This window comes from Jaculus jaculus, chromosome 7, assembly GCF_020740685.1.
Source record: "Jaculus jaculus isolate mJacJac1 chromosome 7, mJacJac1.mat.Y.cur, whole genome shotgun sequence".
NCBI lineage: Eukaryota > Metazoa > Chordata > Mammalia > Rodentia > Dipodidae > Jaculus > Jaculus jaculus.
The window spans coordinates 65,695,847-65,719,380 of record NC_059108.1 but is presented as its reverse complement, the minus strand read 5'-3'; the positions used below and the strand labels follow the sequence as shown (position 1 = coordinate 65,719,380).

At 41.4% G+C, this 23,534-nt stretch overlaps 1 protein-coding gene across 3 annotated transcripts in view; it reads right to left on the bottom strand.

Annotated features, from left to right (window-relative positions):
* The window catches only part of Rragd (Ras related GTP binding D), an 82,996-nt gene that overhangs the window by 46,665 nt on the left and 12,797 nt on the right, over positions 1-23,534 (bottom strand). For all 3 annotated transcript variants that reach the window (XM_045155509.1, XM_004663661.2, XM_045155510.1), the window contains exons 2-5: positions 19,676-19,971; positions 7,627-7,826; positions 6,448-6,562; positions 2,283-2,425 (exon numbers count right to left, since the gene is read on the bottom strand). In XM_045155509.1, the coding sequence (XP_045011444.1) occupies positions 2,283-2,425; positions 6,448-6,562; positions 7,627-7,826; positions 19,676-19,971 (754 nt within the window). The remainder of the gene's footprint in view (positions 1-2,282; positions 2,426-6,447; positions 6,563-7,626; positions 7,827-19,675; positions 19,972-23,534) is intronic.

Genomic DNA, 23,534 nt, shown 5'->3' with positions numbered 1-23,534 from the left:
AGTATGCTACAGAGATACAGCTTCCATGAGTGGTCTCCTATGCTGGGGTGGGCTTTTTGGTGATATATCTGCCTTTGAACTGAAGTAGCCATGGGGGGGTGCCATCCAGTATGGGATGAGACTTCTCAGTAGTGTGACTGCTTTGGTCCTTCTTGAAGAAACCCCTTATCCCACAATCTGTAAGTAACCTCAATAAACTCACTGGTTCAACAAAACTGGCTTTTGGTGTATGTGGGTTTAAATGTAGTGGTATATGGCCCCATAGACTCAGGCTTTCAACTTGAGTCTCCAGTAGGCAGAGCCCTACAGGGAACAAGTAGGTCTCTGCAGTGGATCTTGGAGTCCAGCCTTAAGGTGTGTTTGCAGGGATCTTAAGTCTAGGCCTAAAGTATGTGGAAAGCACTTGAGCTCTGGTGGTTAGTGCTGGCTATAGGTGGTATCTCTGCTTGGATCTATGAAAGGGAGCCAACTTCTTCCACAATCCACAGTGTTCCCCTAGAATTTGTTAAGCCTGAAATAAACCCCTTTACTCCCATTAAGATGCTTCTGGTTAAATGTTTCTCCCAGCAGTGAGGAACTGACTGCAACAGTGTACTTTGGAAGTTTATCCCAGCAACCTGAAGATGTTTGCTATAGACAGTAGGACTTTTTGTCCTAGGGCCACTTGCTTGCTGGGCTGCCTACTACTGCTCCATCTATACCCACACCTCATGCCCTGCTGGTTGAATAGCTGATTCATTGCTGTTTCAGCAAGCTGAAGAAACCCCCAAACCTACAAGCCATCATGATCCAAAGTAGTTCTTACTGAATCCAATGTTTTCTCAGAATTCCACACTATCACAGGGAAATATTCTTTGGACCAGCTTCCTCTGCATATCCCTTCCTCTCCATTTTTGTTTTAGCTGGATGAAAGTAACTCTAATTGACATCATTTATATCGAATTACCATATGGCATAATAAAACATGTATACCATTGCATATGTGCCATATTATTTGTGTTGTCACTGTACTTGATTACCACAGCCATACAGACTGAAATCAGGGTTCATTTAGCTTCCCAGACTAATCACTTATGGTCTAAAAATAATGGACTATCACAGGATGCTAATTTTTGAAAAAAGGTCCATTTGTAAAGTGAGATAGCAGCTTAATAATAACAGTAATTAAGCAACTATAATTTATTTAGGGTCTACCAGGACCAGACACATTATGAGCTAATATCTTTATCACAATCTTAGGAGGTAAATACCACTTTATCTATCTCATAATGAAAGAGATTGAGTATTATGTGCACACATAAGTGTGTGAGTATGTATAACAGAAGCAGAGAAAATCTGAATGGGTGGGGAAAGGGTTTTTAGATGATGGAAGAGAGACACGGTGAGACAAACTGCAGTTGACAAAGCAGGCAAAGCTGTGTGGTCAGGGGCTTGAGCAGAGAAAACATGGACTCTACCTCAGCTGTGGCTTGATAAAACAGTCCAATATAAACAGTAATATGCTGACATTAGATAAACAAATAGTTCACATTCACTTTATTCAGTACTTGCTCAGCAAATTCATAATTATATGAAATTGTTTCTACCTCTAGTGACACAATCAACTTTCTCCAATCTTTATATTATTTTAAGTACATAGAAAATTCTGTTTTCTATGAATGTAAGGTCATATAATATATAATAATAAATAGGTATTATTTGCTTAATTTTATAACTATTTGCTGCCCAATCAAAAGCAGATTTTAAAAATTAGAAGCTATTCCTATAACAAAAATATAATAGAAATGTCGTTAATTAAAATATTTATCTAGGATCCATCTGTATCTTCACAAGGTATATGATGTGCTGACAGATTTTCCAGCAGAATTGGGCTCAAATTCTAGTTCTATTCCTTCCTTAACCACTCTGAAATTATTTTCCTCCTCTGAAAAACAAATGTAGCAATTCCAGCCTCATGGAAGAGTTGACAATTAAGGTATATGATTTAATTTTATTATAAAGCTTTAATCATACTGATAGCCATTTGCTTGATAGCTATTACTAATGGTATCTAAATGGTTTATTTATAGATCTCAGTAACTTAAAAGTATTACAGTCAAACAAGTAAATGTAAAAAAATCCTTAAAAGTTATGAAAAGAATGGATAGGTGTTTTTATTTGTTTTTCAGTGCTGGACATTGACCCCAGGATCTTCAGGATGCTCATCAAGCACTCTGTCACTGAATTACATCCCAGCCCTGGGAAGAATAGTACAATGTGGCCTTAAGGAATGTTTTACTTACCCATAAATACAAGAGATATCAATCACCACATCTATCATATCACAGCAGAGCTCATAGGTTTGCATATCCACTGGAGTACTGTCAGTTGCGATATAAATTTTACTGACCACATCGAACAAAAATGCCTTTTCAATTCCAGAATTCTAAAAAAAAATAAATAAAAGAAGATGCTTCCTTAAAACAAGAATTTCAGATCACTTCATGTTTATATAAAGTGCTACTTCATTCCAACTATTAAGAAAGTGGCAGGGGCTTCATGTAGGAAGGAAGAAGAGAGAAAGAAAAGGATAGGATGGATTAGAATACAATATATGCATGCATCAAAATGTCACAGTGAGGGCTGGAGAGATGGCTTAGCATTTTAAGGCACTTACCAGCAAAACCAAAGGACCCAGTTTCAATTCCCCAGTACTCATGTAAAGCCAGATGCACAAGGTGGTGCATGCATACAGAGTTTGTTTGCAGTATTTAGAGGCCCTGGCATTCACATTCTCTCTCTCTTTACCTGCCTCTTTCTTTCTCTCTCTCTCTCAAATAAATAGATATTTTTTAAAATGTCACAGTAATGGGTGGGGAGATGGCTCAGTCAGTAAATTATTTGCCACATCTGAATTCAGATCTCCTGCAATCACATAAATACCAAGTGGGCATGGCAGCCCATCTGCAATCCCAGCATAAAGGAGAGACTGGAGATTCCTGGGAAAACATGGCTAGATATACTAGCTAAACCAACAAGCTCTGGGTTCAAGTGAGACCCTGCTTCAATAAATAAGATGGAAAAGTGATCAAGGAACATACCTGATATCAATCTTTGGTCTCCACACACACGTGTACACATATGCACTCGCACATATGTACCATACATGCATATAACATATGAGATACAAAATTAGAAGAACAAAGTCACAGTGAAATTCATTAATTTGTATAATCAATAAGTTAATTTTAATAGCTTGAACATTTTTTAAATTTAAAGATTATGTCATACCCCAATGTAAAATATGAATAAGCAAAAATTAAGTGACTAACAATTTTGGTTACTATCATATTGCAAGTTAAACTTCATTGTCAAAGTTTCTAATGGACTTAAAAAATAAATAAGGCTGGGTGTGGTAGCACATGCCTTTAATCCCAGCACTAGGGAGGCAGAGGTAGGAGGATCGTCATGAGTTCAAGGCCACCCTGAGACTACATAGTTAATTCTAAGTCAGCCTGGGCCAGAGTGAGACCCTACCTCAAAAAAGAAATAAATAAAAGGAGGGCTGGAGAGATGTCTCACTGGTTAAAGCACTTGCTGCAAAGCCTAATGGTCTGGGTTTGATGCCCCAGTACCCATGTAAAGCCAGATGCATAAAGAGGCACATGCATCTGGAATCCATTTTTGGTGACTAGAGGCCCTGCTGTGCCCATTTTCTCTGTCTCTTTTCTATCTCTCTCTGCTTACAAACAAATAAATAAAAAAGAAAAAAAAAAAAACAGCCAAGTATGGTGGTGCATGCCTTTAAATCCCAGCACTTGGGAGGCAGAGGTAGGAGGATTGCCATGAGTTTGAGGCCACCCTGAAACTACATAGTCAGCCTGGGCTAGAGTGCGAGCCTGCCACAAAAGGCAAATTCCTTAAAATGAGAAAATCTTCTTTAAAATATTTTATTTGAGAGAGAGAGAGAATGAGTGTTCTAGGGCCTTGAGGCACTGCAAACAAACTCCAGATGTATGCACCAGCTAGTTCATCTGGCTTATGTGGGTACTGGGGAATCAAATCTGGGTCCTTAGGCTTCACAGGCAAGTGCCTTAATCACTAAGCCATCTCTCCCCCATATGAGAAAATCCAACAAAAAAAGGAAAGAAAGAAAAGGCAAATGCAAAATTATTTCAAATTACTTATTTTAGGTAAATCGTGGGCCCTTATTTGTAGACTCCTTAGGCTTATTGTTCGTACAGTGTTAGACATACAGAAAGTTATTTAAATGTAATGCTCATCACCAAAACAATGTTTTATGTTCTCTACCTAAGGTAAGGTGTGGTGGTTTGATTCAGGTGTCCCCCATAAACTTAGGTGTTCTGAATGCTAGGTTCCCAGCTGATGGATATTTGGGAATTAATGCCTCCTGGAGGGAGTGTATTGTTGGGGGTGGGCTTATGGGCTTTATAGCCAGTTTACCCATGCCAGTGTTTGGCATACCCTCCTGTTGCTGTGGTCCACCTTATGTTGGCCAGGGGTTGATGTCCACCCTCTGCTCATGCCGCCGTTTTCCCCTGCCATCGTGGAGCTTCCCCTTGAGCCTGTAAGCCAAAATAAATCTCTTTTTCCCAGAAGCTGCTCTTGGTTGGGTGATTTCTACCAGCAATACGACCTGGACTGCAACAGTAAAGTGGTACCGAGGAGTGGGATTGCTGCTAAACACCTGACTATGTGGCTTCAGCCTTTTTGGAGCTGATTTTCAAGAGGAAAGTGGAAGGAGTTGAAACCTTGGCCTAAGAGATGCCTTGCAGTGCTGTAAGTACGGCTCAATGGACTATTCTGGTCAGAACTATGGACTGTGAGGTTTGACTCATGAGGGTAAGAGCTGTGCTTCGACTGGGCTAGCAGTTTGTGTGAAAGCTTGCTGTTATGCCTGTGTCCTGAGAAGTTGTGCAGGGTTGCTTTGCGTAGAAATGAACTGGTATGAGTAGAGGGATATGGCACAGAAAGAAAAATCTTTGGTGAACTGTTGCCCGTTCAGCAGCAACTGAGAGATTACAACGTTTGAGACTGGGCTAGCTGACCTGCGCTGGGGCAACAAGAAGAATGTAGACATTTTTGAAGGGGTCTGGGTGCTCAAGGAGTGTCCTGTTCTTCAAAGTCTGCTTTATTCCTCCCTGGATTAACAAATTGGCACCCTACCTGGTATTGTGGAGTATAAGAAATGCTGGAAAGAGGGTCATTGAGTTTGCAACATGGTCTTATGTTTTGGAAATGTGAAGCGGGTTTGCTGGTTGCCTGCATGGAGACCCCATGGGGCCATGAGGATGAACCGTGGCTTGCAGTGGAGACCCAGTGGAGATGCCGGGACCATGAGATGGCTGCCAAGGAGCTGCCGCCCCGATGAATTTTTCCAGGACTGTGAGTAGCCTAGCTGGAGGGGCGGAATTGGAATGCCAGAGACTTGTTGCTGGTTAGAATTATCGGACTTGAAGATTTGTCACTGGCTAGAGTTGCTGGACTTGAAGCTACAGAGTTTGATGTTTGCCCTGGTTGTTTTAAATCTTGTATTGGTTGAATATGCCTTTGCTATGCCCAATGCCATCTTTTGCAGTGTGAATATTTATTCTGTGCCATTATGGGTTTTTTGAGGTTATTTTTTGGTATTATGGCTCAGTTAAAAGATCTTGAACTATGGGGATGTATGAACATCATTGGAATTGATAAAAACTATGGGGATTTTTAAAGTCAGACTGAAATCATTGTATTTTACATCATGTATGGATATCAGTTTATGGGGGCCAGGGGCAGAATGTGGTAGTTTGATTCAGGTGTCCCCCATAAACTTAGGTGTTCTGAATGCTAGGTTTCCAGCTGATGGATATTTGAGAATTAATGCCTCCTGGAGGGAGTGTATTGTTGGGGGTGGGCTTATGGGCTTTATAGCCAGTTTCCCCATGCCAGTGTTTGGCACACCCTCCTGTTGATGTCCACCCTCTGCTCATGCTGCCGTTTTCCCCTGACATCGTGGAGCTTCCCCTTGAGCCTGTAAGCCAAAATAAATCTCTTTTTCCCAGAACCTGCTCTTGGTTGGGTGATTTCTACCAGCAATGCGAACCAGACTGCAACATAAGGTAATATTCTTTAATATTTTATTACAGTACTTTTACATGTTTCACTTTTTTTAAACGTGGGTTTTAAGGATTGCACTCAGGTCCTCATGCTTATACAACAAACACTCTAACCCACTGGGCTCATCTCTCTAGCCCCTCAGGCACTATTAATATTGATGGTTGCCTACTATTTTAAGTACACAGTTTGGAAGTTAAACTTTAAAAGATCTAAAACAATATGTAAGAGCAATCTTCAAAGGTATTACTTAAGTGATCTTGAAATGCTATAAAAACAAGAAGAAATAAGATCTTGTTTGCCATTATTCTCAATTTCTGTAAATTTATCTAATGGGTCAAATTATTTACTTACTGAGATAAAGATGTTTAGCAAATTCTCCAGAGTTGGGAGTTGTGGAATCAGTTTTTGAACTACTTTACTAAAAGCTTCGAATATTGAATGGTCATATATACTTGTCAGATAAAAGCTGAAAAAGAAAGAATTTCATCATTTTCCTTTACCAAATAGTTTTTTTAAGACTACATTGCACCAATAATCTCCCTTCTATATCTACAACTCACACATACAAGCTCCCTTTAGAATTCATAATAACCTTGGTAAAAACAAAGAATGTTTTATCAGGCCATTCCTTCTCACCTCCCCAAATATCTATTTACAAAACAAATAATGTATGTACCATCCTATCCCACAAAGAAAAATGCAGAAATTTTCCTCTGGGTATTTCTATCTGAACTATTTTTAGACCAGATCTTCATTTACTATTACATTTATTTATCAAAATTGCTCTAGGGAATGGAGACATGGCTTACTGGTTAAGGCATTTGCTGGCAGAGCCAAAGAACCCAGGTTCTATTCCCCAGACCCACATAAGGCAGATGCACAAGGTGGTGCATGCATCTGGAGTTCACTTACATTGGTTGAAGGCCCTGGTGTACCCATTCTCTCTCTCTCTTTCTCTCAAATAAATAAAATAAATAGTAGCTTTAGAATAAATTAACTTCTTGATTCATTTGTTTGTTAGATTTTTTTTTTAATTTTTTTGTTCATTTTTTATTTATTTATTTGAGAGCAACAGACACAGAGAGAAAGACAGATAGAGGGAGAGAGAGAGAATGGCGCGCCAGGGCTTCCAGCCTCTGCAAACGAACTCCAGACGCGTGCGCCCCCTTGTGCATCTGGCTAACGTGGGACCTGGGGAACCGAGCCTCGAACCGGGGTCCATAGGCTTCATAGGCGAGCGCTTAACCACTAAGCCATCTCTCCAGCCCTGTTAGATGTTTTTTATGTGAAGTGAAAACCTTAGGTTTGACAACTTGTTAAATACAAAAGCAAAAGAAAACACCACTTTTACCATACCATATAATTAGCATGTGTAAAACTCATTTTTCCTAAATCCTATCCCTGTGTCTACAGTACAGAATAGGTAAACAAGGCAAACTGCTGCCTACCAACCCAACCTTGGTGAGTCTAGAGCCCAAACCTCCATAACTCCATCTCTTCTTAGAATACTTAAGGAGTTTCTACTCTTACCTGAGGTGAATTTTTTCTAAGCCAGCATCCGCAAGGTCATCATTTGCCCTCTGATGAATGTCTCTTTGGGTTTCAATTTTATGGTCATCTGACAGACCATCCACTTTATGAATAAACACCTCGAAGTTAATATCAGTGTTCACCTTGTAGGCTCTGGTCACTGTGAGGTGAAGCCTGGCCAGGGCTTCCATGTAGTCATCCTGGAACGAGGTCAAAGCCTTCAAGTTTGCTTCAAAAGCTTCCATATGGACTCTTTACCTGGCATCACATGGCTACTACAGTCTCTCAAAATATTTTGTACTATCCTATCAAATCCTAGCTTCATAAAATTTGTGTGAAAACATATTTTTTTAAACTTTTTTTAAAAAAAATTTTATTTATTTATTTGAGAGCGACAGACACAGAGAGAAAGACAGACAGAGGGAGAGAGAGAAAATGGGCACGCCAGGGCTTCCAGCCTCTGCAAACGAACTCCGTGTGCCCCCTTGTGCATCTGGCTAACATGGGACCTGGGGAACCGAGCCTCGAACCGGGGTCTTTAGGCTTCACAGGCAAGCGCTTAACCGCTAAGCCATCTCTCCAGCCCTGAAAACATATTTTTGTTAACACAGAGAAAATTAACAAAAATGTAGCTAATTTAGGCTACCAGAATGTAGGCTGCTAACAGTTATAAAGGTCATAGTTGTTTCAGAAAGAGAAACTAACCACCTAGTGCTTCCCTGGAATACTACTCCTCCCAGCTTCCTGTCTCTTGGTAAACTATGAGGAACTATTATAGGTAGAGACATGACAATGGTCAATAGGAGAAGGGAAAGGAATTTGGGGAATAGTTCTTTTTTAAAATTTAACTTATTTATTTGAGAGCTACAGGCAGAGAGAGAAGGAGAGAGGGAGAGGGAGAGAGGGAGAGAGGGAGAGGGAGAGAACGGGCACGCCAGGGCTTCCAACCACCGCAATCGAATTCCAGACCCTTGCGCCCCCTTGTGCATCTGGCCAACATGGGTCCTGGGGAATCAAGCCTCGAACCGGGGTCCTTAGGCTTCACAGGCAAGCGCTTAACCACTAAGCCATCTCTCCAGCCCTAGGGAATAGTTCTATACTAGTACAGAGCAAAAGTCATCAATCCCTAGCTCATAGGCCTTTTGTAAGTGACATTGGAACCCAGCCATACTTGTTTGCTTGGATGTTGTCTAGGGCTGCTTTTGTACCACAAACAAGAGTTGAGAAGTTGGGCTGGAGAGATGACTTAGTGGCTAAGGTGCTTGCCTGCAAAGCCAAAGGACCCAGGTTCAATTCCTGGGGCCCCACATAAGCCATATGCACAAGATATGTACCTGGAGTTTGTTTGCAGTGGCTAGCGGCCCTAGTTCACCCATTCATATTAATTCTCTCTCTGTGCAAATAAATAAAAATATTTTTTAAAAAAAAGAGTTAAGAAGTTTTACTGTGACCATTTAGCCCTTCATAGAAAGTTTGAGGAACCTGGGTCTAAAGCAGTTGCTTTATAATACAATACTATTTTTCCTCCATTGTGCCTCTATATGATAATACAATACATATGTGAATCCATCTTTCTGTTTTAAAATTTAAGTGACTGGGCCAGAGAGGTAACTTAGTAGTTAAGGCACTTGCCCATGAAGCCTAAGGACACATGTTCAACATTCCATAACCCACATAAGACAGATGCATAGTGATACAAGTGTGCAAGGTCACACATGTGCACAAGGGGGTGCCTGCGTCTGGAGTTTGATTGCAGTGGCTGAAGGTGCTCCAATTTTTTCTCTTGCTATCTCACTTTTTTTTTTTTTAAAGGCCAGTCTGTTGGTGCCTCAAAAAAAAAAAAAAAAAAAAAAACTATCAAGACTGGGGAGATGGCTTAATGGGCAAAGTGTTGCACAAGCCTCAGGACCTGAATTCAAATACCCAGCATCTAAGTAAAATGAAAGGTATAACAATGCACACCTGATATCCCAGTGCTGGGGAGGCATAAGCAGAATCCCGGGGCCTTACTATCTTATTTAGCAAAATTAGTTAGCTCTGGGTTCACTGAGAGACACTGTCTCTAAAAATAAGGTGGATAGCCTTTCTTGCAACACAGCCTGTCCCTCTACCCCAGCCTGTAGCAACAACCACTATTTGAGCTTTTTGTCTTTGATGTCCAATTAATGAAATCCAGACCAGAGGGTAAAATTTAGAGATTGTATTACTGAACGAGTTTAGAGTTTATGAGCAAGAGAGCGAATACAGAGCTCTTGCCCAAGAAGGCAAGAAGGGGTTCCCAGAAAATAGGAAAGCTCACCTAGAAACCCAGATTGGGATCTTTTATGGGAGCTCCTTTGATGGGGGAAAGAACTGGTCATAACAGTCAGTCCTGTCAGGTTTTCTGGGAAAAGGAAATCTTCCCAGGAATCTTAATCTGCCAGAAAGAGGGATAGTTACCTCCTTTAGGAAAGAACTCCTCTAGGGAAGGCCAGGTGTGGCAGTGCATGCCTTTAATCCAAGCACTCTAGAGGCCTAGGTGGGCAAATCACTGTGAGTTCCAGGCCAGCCTGAGAGTACATAGTGAATATACATGAGAAGGGGTCCGAAATTGAAAAAAAAAAAAAAAAAAACTCCTCTGGGAAAGAAGAGATGAGAAAGGGCCACAGCCCTCTGATATTTCTTACCTGCAAAGTGGAACAGCCAAGGTTCTCACTTACAGGCCCAAGGACACTTCCTGGCTTTCACTTTGGAGGGGCAGTGTTACCCCTCAAGTGACTCACTATGTACTTAAAAGAGTGAATTCAATTGCATGCACATTATGTTAGAGTTTCAGAACTTTCTCCCTTCTCCCAGTGGGCCATGCTCTAAGTAGGCTTGCAGTTCTGACAATGCCTACTGTTGAGGTAATTGAGATTTCAGTTTGTCTTTTCTCCTTCCCAATATGTTTAGGCTAAGTATGAAGAATTACTGTCTACTATTATGGTAATTAAGACTTTCTGCACCAGAGCTGAAGGGCAGCTTCTTCTTGGCCACCACCTTTGTTGGCTGAGTCTCACTGCCTCAGAAAAATTCAGCAGAAAGCCAGGCGTGGTAGTGCACACCTTTAATCCCAGCACTCGGGAGGCAGAGGTAGAAGGCTCACTGTGAGTTTGAGGCCAACCTGAAACTACATAGTGAATTCCAGGTCAGCCTGGATAGAGTAAAACCCTACCTTGAAAGAAAACAAACAAAAAAAATTCAGCAGAGGGTCCAGCCAACCCCGCTGCTACAAGTTCTAGTCAGTCCTCCTCTCTTAACATCCCATGCAGTATAGTACAGATCTTTCCCCCTTTTTTCCCCTGTTAAGTGTGAAGTGGTTTGTAGTTTACTTCTACCTGGCTCCACTCACTTCATAGTTTCCTCTTAGCTACTGAAGGAGAAGCTAACTCCACCTCCGACTACCCCTGCCCCCCATGCCACTACAAAAATGGGGCTACTGTCTGATCTACAGCACCCCCTGCTGCCCAGTCTTAGCTCCCTACCTAGATAGATGGGGCTGGCTCAGGGATCCGCTCTTGAAATCTACCAACCAATTGGGTCTTCCCCTGGCCTATAAAAGATCCTTTTTTTTTCTCCCCCTCCGGGCGGGCACAGACTCCACCAGCTTAGCTCTACTTTGTTTCTCTCTTTGGCCTACCTACTTCACTAGGGCCACAAGGATATATGTGAGTCCGGCTTCCTGGGTGAGGGGGTGGGGGGCAGACTATAAATTGGTATCTTAGTTTGGATGGCTTTTCTCTGCTTTTATAGTTTGGGGTAACTTCTCTCTGTGATTGCATCCATGATTTTCCTGGTTTGACTCTACCATATGCGGGTAATTCCCAAGCTTCTCTACACAAGCTCCTAGATTCTACTTTCCATATACAAACAGCTCTATTCTCTTTTTACAAGCCTCAGTTTCTCTTAAGTCCACATGCTTGCGGCTCTGCTCCAGTTCCCCCCCACCAAAAGAAAACCCTCAATCACTCTTAAACCTTATAAGCTATGCAATGTTTCTGCATGAGTATTTTCAAAAACCAACAATTTGTTATTCCTCCCTTAAATAAACCCCACAATTTGTGATTTTCCCCTCAATAAACTTAATTCATAATTTATCCTTCTTGAGTTTGTCTTTATCAATTCTTTGTTAAAGGTAGGACAGAACCCAAAACTTGAGGTCCATAAATTCTGGGAGGCCTCTCCTGAACCCCCAAATCATGCATTTCTACTGGAACCCCACTCTCTCAGCTAGTGTTGAATAAAACTTTGAGCCCAAGAAACCATCTATCTCAGTCCTCTATTGTGAACCCCAAACCCAACATATTACACCTCAAAAAAAAGTTCCATGGCTTGTATCTTGAACTAAAGGAGTTAAGGAAGCAGGTCTATGAGCAAAATTACCCAGTATTCTGAGAGAATCACCCTTATATGGTGTTTTATTCTCTAGGCATAACATGATGTCATCCTGGAATAAAGTTTCTTTGGTCTGGAAGCCATGGCAACTTTGGAGCACAGCAATACAATCATAGCCAGGTCTATGGCCACAGTAATATAATAGAGGTAGTGACACTCCTTAGTAGGTAGAGGAGGAGAAGGTCCTAAGACCCTCATCCAGAATTCCAGCTGTTGTTCTTTCCTGCCCTCCTTGCAGCTGCAAGTGATCTTGGGAAAGCCTAGGACTCTCTGGAAGTAGGTTAACCAGAAGAGGGACTCCATGATGCAGCTTCCATGAAATTGCCATCTAGGATGGGGTGGGACTTTGCAGGTGATGCAGATGCTTTTGAGTCATCCAGGCTCCTTTAAATAGCTCCTCCCTTCCACTCTGTAAGTAACCTCAATAAACTCATTGGTTTACCAAAGTAAAATTTTTAAATTTTCATTTTTTTGGTTAAGGTAGGGTCTCAGATGCTCTAGCCCAAGCAGACCTGGAATTCACTAGTCTCAGGGGGGCCTCAAACTCATGGCAATCCTGCTACCTTTGCCTCCTGAATGCTGGGATTAAAGGTGTGCACCACCACGCTTGTATCCAAAGTTGAATTTTGATACAATCTTGCTTTGGTTTGTCATCTTTGCCTATCTGAGATGAGTAGACACATGTGTTTGTGTCTCCCAGGGAAATTTTTTCACACAACAATCACATTTCAAAATAACTGAATATAAACTCCCTATTGGTATATAAAATGATCTAATTAGCAACTAACAGATGAAAAAAAGCCTCAAGGACTAAAATGGGGGGAGGGAGAGTTGCTCAGTGGTGGAGCTTGTGTTTAATATGAGCTAGTCTCTGACAGCAAACCCCATCATTCCCCTCCCCCTCCAAAAGAAAACCCTAAAAACACAAAATCTCATTAAAAAGAAAATAGATGCTGGAAAGATGGCCTAGCAGTTAAGGTGCTTGCCTACAAAGCACAAGGACCCAGATTTTGTTCCTCAAGATCCACATAAGCCAGATAGATGCACAAAGTGGCACATGCATCTGGAGGACCTGGTGTGCCTATTCCCCTTTCTCTGTCTCAAATCAATATTTTAAAAAGAAGAAGAAGGGCTGGAGAGATGGCTTAGTGGTTAATGTTTTGCCTGCAAAGGCAAAGGATCCTGGTTTGATTCTCCAGGACCCATGTAAGCCAGATACATTAGGGGCACATGAGTTTGGAATTCATTTGCAGTGGCTGGAGGTCCCGGAGTGCCCATTCACTCTCTCTCTTTTTCTTTCTCTTTCTCAAATAAATAAATAAAATATATTTTAGAAGAAGAAAATATGGGGCAGGGTATTCCCATGCTAAGATGTGAGGACCACAAGTTTTAAAGCACTTGCCTAGCATACACAAAGCTCCTACGTTCAATCCTCAATACTGTGTAAGTAGAACAGAGAGAACATAAATATGTTCCACTTCAACTGTGACCATGAGTTTTTTATAACCTTCTATGACACACTAAAAGGAAAAATAGGGCTGGAGAGATGGCTTAGCAGTTAAGTGCTTGCCTGTGAAGCCTAAGGATCCTGGTTCAAGGCTTGATTCCCCAGGACCCACGTTAGCCAGATGGACAAGAACACGTATGCATCTGGAGTTTGTTTGCAGTGGCTGGAAGCCCTGGCACGTACATTTTCTGTCTTTCTCTCTCCCTCCCTCCTGTCTGTCTGTTGCTCTCAAATAAATAAACAAAAAAATTAATAAAAGGAAAAAAATACCCTAGTTTCTAATTTGAAATTATATATAGGCATTATATGGAAGCAGATCACCGTCACTAGCATTGGTCATTGGGAACTCAAGGACCCAAAGGTACATCTGCGGTGGCTGAGAAAACAGCACTCCATGGTCTCTACAGCTTGGGGTATCACATAAGGAAATCACTTGGACTTCCTTGTTTTTCTTTTTACTGTAAGGATAGTTTTTCTCCTTGGGGATATATGATATATTTAACTAGAAACCTAATGACAGTAAGGAATTCACAAGCAAAAAATAACACTACAAGGTTTCACATCAAAAGAGGCCTGCTTAACAGTGAACTCATCAAAAGAATGCAGTACCATCTGATCTTTATTTATTAATGTACCAATGGTAATGTCCAGCGTATAGGGGAACAAATGTCACTGGACCCCAAAAGTGACCCCCTACTGAAGTACATTGCAGTTGATGGATTTTTTTTGTTGTTGTTGTTAACTTTTATTTGTGTGTGCGCATGCGCCTATGGGCACTTGCCAAAGAGAACACCCATCAGCAATCCAGCTTTACATGGGTGGCTGAGTAATTGAACCCAGGCCAGTAGGCTTTGCAAGCAAGTACTCTTTTTTTTTTTTTTTTGGTTTTTCGAGGTAGGGTCTCACTCTGGTCCAGGCTGACCTGGAATTAACTCTGTCATCTCAGGGTGGCCTTGAACTCACAGCAATCCTCCTACCTCTGCCTCCTGAGTGCTGGGATTAAAGGTGTGTGCCACCACACCTGGCAACAAGCAAGTACTTTTAACCACTGAGCCATGTCCACAGTCATCCCTCCATGGGAATTTACCATGATTAAAATATGTTACAATTATCAGGCAAGTACATTAAAGCCAAATATTATAGAGTTTACAAGGAAATAACACTCATAATTAATAAACCAATGAGGAATCTCAGAAGTGCAAATGATTTTTGGTTAAAAAAAAAGAATCAAATAAGAGACTGAGGTGTAGCGTGTGGTAAATTTCTTGCCTAGCATGAATGGGGTCCTAGGGTCTTCAGATGGATGTGTGTGGATGGAGGGAGAGGGTTGGGGAGCAGAGATTGAGTATGAATGACATACCAAACTGAAATCTTCAGTGAAAATATAATATTAATAAAATATAAAAATATAAAAAAAAAGAGGCCTGCTTAGAAATGAGGGACAAGGACACACAAGGGCACTATAGAACTTCCCTATGGTCTGATTTTCCTCTTCCTTCTAATAATGCCTTCTTGTAAGATTTCTGCAGACATCATGACAGTCTACTTCCAACAGCAAAGTATCAGCAAGTGATAGAACTCAACAATGTTCCTTTTTTTCAAGGGGGGGGGGAGGGCAGTGGAGATCAAACCTAAGGTAGGTCTGTGTTCTGAACCCAGGCCCCCTAGTCTTTATTTATTATTTGTTTGTGTGTGTGAATGCATGCAGGTGTTTGTGGAGTAGAGTGTAAGCATGCCATGGAGCACATGTCAAGGTCAAAGACATTTGGATCACCCTCGCCTGTCTGCTTCATTTGAGACTGAGTTTCTCACTCTGGATTCTCCATCTTTGCTAGACTTACCTGCAGCTTCTAGAGAATTCTCCTGTCTCCGTTTCTCATCTTTCCATTAGCATCACCATGCTGGGATTACAGAAGCCCATCATAGCTACTGGCTTTTTGTGTGGGAGTCTGGAGATCAAACTCAGGTACTCCAGCTTCAGCAACAAGTGCATTATCCACTAAGCAATCTCTCCAGCCCCCTCCCCCACCAGCAAGTCATATTTAAAAATGTAGCTTAGGTGGAGCATGGTGGTGCACACTTTTCATCCCAGCACTAAGAAGGCAAAGTAGGAGGATCACTGTGAGTTTGAGGCCACCCTGAGACTACATAGTGAATTCTAGGTCAGTCTGGGCTATAGCATCTGCAACCCTACCTTGAAACGTGCCCCACCCCCCACCCCCCACAAAAAAAGTGTAATTTAAGAAGGTAAATCTTGCCAGGCATGCTGGTTCATGCCTATAATCCCAGCATTTTCAGAAAGGCTGAGGTAGGAGGACTGTGAGTTCAAGTCCATCCTGGGCTACAATATGAGTTCTAGGCCAACCTAAGTGACAGTATAAGACCCTGTCAGAAAGGAAAGAGAGGGAAGAGAGGGAAATAGAGGAAAGGGAAGGAAAAAAGATCAAAGGAATCCATCCCTCAAGCATTCTTATTCCTTTCTCTGACCTGCAGCTTACAAAAACAAAGAAAAACAGAGCCCAAGAAGCTCATTTATCAACCCAAGTGAAAAGTCTGTTTTTCATGTTATGTAAAATTAAAATTATAGGGCTGGAGAGATGGTTCAGTGGTCAAGGATCTTGTCTGTGAAGGCTAAGGACCCAGGTTTGATTCCTCAGTACCTACATAAAGCCAGATAAATGCACAAGGTGGCACATTTATTTGGAGTTCATTTGCAATAGCTAGAGGTCCTATGTGTGTGTGTGTCTCAAATAATATAGTATTATTTAAAACATTAAAAAAAAACCACTCGGCCTGGACTAGAGTGAGATCCTACCTTGAAAAACCAAAAACTAATAATAATTTTAAAATATTTTAAATAAAATAAAAAACAAAAAAAGGAAATATACCTATTTTGGCCAAGTGATAGCCACATTATAAATACCTTCGATTTGCAACAGAAGTTGAATTCAATAAATCAGAAACTGCTCTGTAAATACAATATTTTGTATTTGAGTATTTACTAAGCCACTTGGTTGGAATCTACTTAAGAATTATAAGAATATTGCCATTGCCTCCCCCCAGACACAAAATGGCCTGGATATCCATGACCTCACAGTGCCTGACACTACCTACACAAGACCATCATAAGAGGAGGAAAACATCATGACATCAAAATAAAGAGACTCATTGAGATGGGGAGGAGATATGATGGAGAATGGAGTTTCAAAGGGGAAAGTGGGGGAAGGAAGGATATTACCATGGGATATTTTTTATAATCATGGAAGTTGTTAATAAAAATTTGAAAAAAAAAAAAGAATATTGCCATTGCTACTTAAACAACTACAGAAACAGCACTGATGACTCAGGGAGAAAATGGATTTTTTTTTTTTCTTTTAAGAGAGGTCATACCAGGAACTCCCCTCCCAGGTAGTGTGTGTACTTGCTGTCTACTCCCCTGGATCCAAGCTCCCTGATTTATAGTGTTGGCAGAGTAAGACAGTAAGGTAGGGGCCAAGTCTCAGAAAACATGTCAGCACAAGTAGAACACTTAGAAAAGTAACTACTGACAGTAGGTCCAAGACATGCTGCAGGCATCTACAAGCAAGCTCTGGGTTGGACCCTGGGAGGAAAGTGAATCACCATTCATAGATCAAGAACTGGATTTAAATTCACCCATCACTGTAGAGCAAAGAAAGAATCTCTTTCATCCATATAGTCATGCTTCCATTATATAACTACACAGTACCAGCTCTTAGAAAAGAATGCTCTACCAAAAATTTCATTACTGTATTATACAAATAGGCACCTAATTCCTGATCCTATCAGGCAGGAACAGTCTCCTCAGACAGTGGTTTTTCCAGTGTGAACTTTGAATCATAATCACCAACAGTCTCCCTAGCACTTCTGGGGCTCCTGCAATGGCCAGGTATTTTGGGCTGGTACAATGCATACCAGCAACTGGCTCACCTGACTCCAAGGATACAGGTTCAGATAGAAACTTGCACTTAAGATTTGGTTTGGCATGTCTGGATTCTTTTAGACCCTCAGAGCTACAAGAGACCCTGGAAAAACTTTCGATCTGGGCCATAAGCCCTGGGCACTTTGCAGAGCAAAGGCCCCAATCCTAACACTGGTCAGCCTGAGGTGCATGGAAATTCTGCTATCTCCCTTCCCCCTCTCCCTTTATACCAACCACAGCAAGAAGGTTCAAAGTATAAAATACCCAGGTGTCAGTTCTTTTGCTCTGATGAAAAGAACTAGTCATGGATGGGGACAGGGCTTTTCAACAACCAAGAGTTCCCTATTCTTTGTTCCCAACAAAGTTGAAGGAGGACTTAATCAGGTTTGTTGATAAACTACTAAAAATAATTTTTTATGGGAGGAATGGCATTTATTTGAAGCTTACAGATCCATGGGAAGTTTTGTAATGATAAACAATATTTTTTCATGGTAGTGTAGGGGCTATTACTTGGAAGGCATGCAAACATTTGGCTACATGGTATCCAAATCCACTAACTTATCTATGTAAACAAACTGTCTCTACACTCACAGCTATACAAAACAAAAATAAAAAGAACCGACCTAAACCTGTCTTATTCAAGCATGGATATGTAAATCAGTTTTTTTAAAAAGTCCAGGGATGGAGAGATAGCTTAGTGGTTAAGGAATTTGCCTGCAAAGGCAAAGGATCCAAATTTGATTCCCCAGGACCCACGTAAGCCAGATGCACAAGAGGCACATGCATCTAGAGTTCATTTGCAGTGGCTAGAGGCCTTGGCATGCCAATTCTTTCTCTGCCAGTCTCTCTTCTATCTCTCTCTGCTTGCAAATAATTTTTTTAAGTCCAAATATCAGAAAAAAAAAAAAAAAGCCAGGCATGACAGAGCTCACCTTTAATCCTAGCACATGGGAAGCTGAGATAGGAGGACCAACATGAGTTCAAGGCCACCCTGAGATTACATAATGAATTCTAGGTCAGCCTGAGCTAGAATGAGACCTCTCAGTTTTACTTTTTATAGCTCACCTATAAAATACATGATGCTAATTATAGTAATTTGACTCAGAAGAAAATTTTACTTAAAATTTTATCTTAAAAAACAAACATTGTCAGGCTGGAGAGATGGCTTAGTAGTTAAGGCATATGTTGGTGAAGCCTAAGGACCCAGGTTCAATTCTCCAAGTCCCATTTAAGCCAGATGCACATGGTGGGACATGCATCTGGAGTTCATTTGCAGTGGCCAGAGGCCCTGGCACGCCCATTCTTTTTCTATGTCTCTCTTTCTGTCTCCCTCTTTCTGTCTCTAATAAATAAATAAAAATGAATCTAAAACAAAACAAAACATTGTTCTGGACATGGTGGCGCATGCCTTTAATCCCAGCACTGGGGAGGCAGAGGTAGGAGGATCACCAGAAGTTTGAGGCCACCCCTGAGACTACATAGTGAATTCCAGGTCAGCCTGAGCTAGAGCGAAACCCTACCTCAGAAAAAACAAACATACATACATACATTGTAAAATGTAAATTGGTATGTATGCACATATGTATGTATATACATGTGTATGCATGGATACCCACATGCCATGAAGTGTGTGTGTATGTCAATCACAGGGCCACATCATTTGAGCCTATTTCTCTTGCCTTTCTTCTATGAAAGTCTGAGTAAGTAGCCTACGAACTTCAGAATTCTTCTGACTTCACTTTCCCTTGCTGTTGAAACATCTGGTTATATACAGGGGCTAGGATCTGAACTCTGATTGACAGGCTTGCGGAGAAAGTGCCTTCTTTAACTTCTTTCACTGAGTCATCTTCTCAACCCCTAAAATGTAAATTTATATGGAGATTTTTGTTATAAAAAATCAGACATTATTTATACATATCTTCTGGGATGGTTCCTTCCACCTGTGACATTTTCTAGGTTTATGATTGGTTGAGATGTAAACACATAGGTTAGGTGGGTTGATTGGGTGTTAGGACAGAATAAAGAGAAATATTTTCCTTTGCAAAAGTCTTAGGGCTCTAAGAAATCCTTGTTTGGTAAAAAGGCCTATTCTAGATTTAAAAATCCAGACCATTACAAATGGACAGGGAGGTCTGTTTGTGCAGGCTGCAAGGCTATTACATCCCTGACACTGACACTCAGAGCTGTACCTGGGAGTCGATGACAAAGATCAGTGCTCCTGTTCCCCTGAAGATCATCTCATAGTCAAATGTAGGGTCAAAAAAGTCAATCTGTCCTGGGAAGTCCCAAATCTGAAAACTGACAAAGGAGCTGTTGGAAACATCTTCCCGGCAGATCTTGTTAGTACTCTCCAAGAATAGTGTTTCGTTGGGAGACATTTTGTGAAAGACAACTTTCTGAATAGATGACTTGCCACTTCTCCTCAAGCCCATGAGCAGGATTCTGGGCTTCACCTCAGTGCTGAAGGGATCGCTGAAGTCCAGAACTGGAGAAACCACAAAACAAGAATGAGGGTGAGTTGTTTTCACAATGGTTAGAGGACTTCACTTCTCCCTCAGATGTGATTTATGACTCATTGATGATGTTGCTCTTCAAAAACACAGTGTTAACTCTGCTACTTCACTCATGGGAGGAACAACAGATGGTTATAAAAAACCTTGACCCCATCTTATTACCTCACACCATTCCAAAGGGGCAAACCCCAATGTGCAATATGATTCACATTCCAAGAATAGACTGTAGAATATGAACACCTGCAACAGACTGTCCAAGATAGAATCTAGGTCTTATGCTATGCCCTATTGTACCAGACTCACCAGAGTCTCTATACACTAAAGACATGCTTTTTATTTGAGTTACACCTTTCTGATACCCTGACAACAAAGTCTTGAAATTAAGCATAGACTAGATGTTACAGATTTGGATTGTGTTTGAGAACAGATGCAAATTTAGTGACAGGCAGACCCCACCTTGGCTCCCAGCCTATACTATCAAGTAAGACAGCTACCAAATACAATCAGCTACTTAAATTTAAGTTAACTAAAATGGATTAAATAAGAAACTCAGCCAGGAGTGGTGGCATATGCCTTTAATCCCAGCACTCGGGAGGCAGAGGTAGGAGGATCACCATGAGTTTGAGGCCACCCTGAGAGTATATAGTGAATTCCAGGTAAGCCTGGGCTAGAGCGAGACCCTACCTCAAAAAGCCAAAGGCAAAGCCAATGCCAAAGCCAAAAAAAAAAAAAAAAAAAAAAAAAAAAAACACCTCAGATTCTCCTTATATCAAGTTCCTGGTGTTGTCAAATTCACAGACACAGAAGAGTTTGGGGGATGGGATAATATCTCAGCAGATAAGGCACTTGCTTTCAAAGCCTGTCCACCTGGGTTCAATTCCCCAGCACCCATATAAAGTCAGATACATATGGGTGCATATGTCTGGAGTTCATGTGCAGGGCTAGAGGCCCTGGCATGCCCATTCCTGTCCCCAATAAAAAGAAATATTAAAAAAAATCCAGAAGGAGGGCTAGCAGTAAGCTCAAGCCAAAAGGAAGTTCCCCTTTCGGAAGAGTAAGGGGAGACAATGTCTCCCTCACATAGGGAAAAGTCTGGGCACACACACTTAGGGAAAGCAAAGCATGAGAGCCCAGGTCAAAAGGTCCCCCTCTAGCTGGGTGTGGTGGCGCACGCCTTTAATCCCAGCACTCAGGAGGCAGAGATAGGAAGATTGCTGTGAGTTCAAGGCCGCCCTGAAACTCCTTAGTGAATTCCAGGTCAGCCTGGGCTAGAGTGAGACCCTACCTCAAACCCCCCCAAAAAAGTCCCCCTCACATAAGAGGATAGAAAGGATTGAGAGATAGTGAAGGGCTCAGAAATTAGAGATTATCCATGTAGCAAAGAACGGAAGCACCTAAAACAATGTAGGAAAAGAGACAAGAAAGGAGTCCCAGCCACACTGTGAATGGAGAAAGCTTACCAAAGCAAGGACCAGAAGAGTCAGGGAGCAAGAGAATGAAAAACCAATAATGTTTTACACACGTGGTTAGGCTCCTTTATATGGGTCAGGTGTACAGTTAGGATGAGCCTCATCATTAAACTCAGGTATGTAAGGGAGCAACCTGATTGGCTGGTAGATTCAAGAGGCTGACGCAGAAGGGCCAGCCCACAGGTGTGCTAAGTTGATGAAGAGGCAGAAAGTTGATGCTGGGTCATGTTGCTTCTAGCCATCCTGGACAAGACAGAATCAGGGGTGGGTTCTAGTTTTGCCTACAAAGTACTTGTCCTGCTCTTATTCTCCTTCATTAATATTTGGCATCTTAGTAAATGTTTGAATGTGCAATAAAAATTTTCAGGAAAACAATGCTTAAGGAAAGAATAGGAGCCAGGCATAGTGGCACATGCCTTTAGTCCTAGCAGTCAGGAGGCTAAGGTAGGAGGATCATTGTGAGTTGAAGCCAGCCTGGGGTTACAGAGTGAGTTCCAGGTCAGCCTAGGCCAAAGTGAGACCTTAACTCAAGAGAAAAAGATGGATGGATGGAAGGAAGGAGGGAAGGAGGAAGGGGAAGGACAGACATGCACAGACAAGACAGAACTGTAAGCAATATCAGGCCCTCACCTAACCACACATTCTCTTCTATTTCATGGATTTTCTGATGATACAAGCTGTAATGTGGGGGATAGGGAAGGGGGCAACTAAAAGGCACCAGGTTTCTTTTTCATTACTGATATACAATACTCACTCACAGAACTACTATTACAAGTCTATCTTGGCAAAAGCAGGTCATGAACTAAAAAAAAAAATAGGACTTCAAGTCCAAAAATATTGGACCAATAATATGTCAGAGTCTTCCCAAACTAAGTCCCTAAGAATAAAAGGTATGTGATATAAATAAACAGGTGATCAAATAAACATAATAGTTAATTCAAGAGAGTAACAGAAAAACAGTAAAAACTACAAAATGAACACACCTTTCAATAATAACTCTTTTTAAAATTTTTCTGTTTTATTTATTTATTTGAGAGCGACAGACAGAGAGAGAATGAGGCAGAGAGAGAGAGAATGAGGCAGAGAGAGAGAGAGAATGGGCACACCAGGGCCTCTAACCACTGCAAACAAACTCCAGATGCATGTGCCCCTTTGTGCATGTGACTTACATGGGTCCTGGAGAATTGAACCGGGATTCTTTGGCTAGAGAGAGAGAGAATGGGCATGCCAGGGCCTCCAGCCACTGCAAACGAACTCTAGACGTGTGCATCTGGCTAACATGGGTCCTGGAGAATTGAGCCTCGAACCCAGGTCCTTAGGCTTCACAGGCAAGTGCTTAATCGCTAAGCCATCTCTCTAGCCCTCAATAATAACTCTTAACATAAGCAGCCTCAATAAATACCCCAATCAAAAGACACATACTTGCAGACTGGATTAAAAATCCTTGTTTGGGGCTGGAGAGATGGCCTAGCAGTTAAGACGTTTGCCTGCAAAGCCGAAGAATCCCAGTTCGATTCTCCAGCACCCATGTAATCCACATGCACAAGGGGCACATGCATCTGGAGTTTGTTTGCAGTGGTTAGAGGCCCTGGTGCGCCCATTCTCTTTCTTTCTTTCTCATCTTTCTCTGTCTCAAATAAATTATATATATATCCTTATTTGTTGCCTCCAAGAAACTCACCTCTCCATAAAAGACAGACACCACCTTGGGGTGAAAGGGTGGAAAATGGTCTTTCAAGCAAATGGGCCTAGGAAACAAGCAGGTGTTGCTATACTAATATCTGATAGGACAGGCTTAGATGTGATAAAGGTCACTTTATATTGATTAAAGGAATAATCCTAAAAGAGAACATTACAATTCTAAACATAAATGCACCAAATGTTAAATACTACTAGATGTAAGGTCACAGATAACCCCAGTACAATTGTAGTGGGTGATTTCCATACCCTGCTCTCACCACTTGTCAGGTCATTCTGGCAAAAAATAAACAGAGAAGCATCTGGATTCAATGACATCATAGAACAAATGTACCTAACAGAAATCTACAGAATATTCCATACAAATG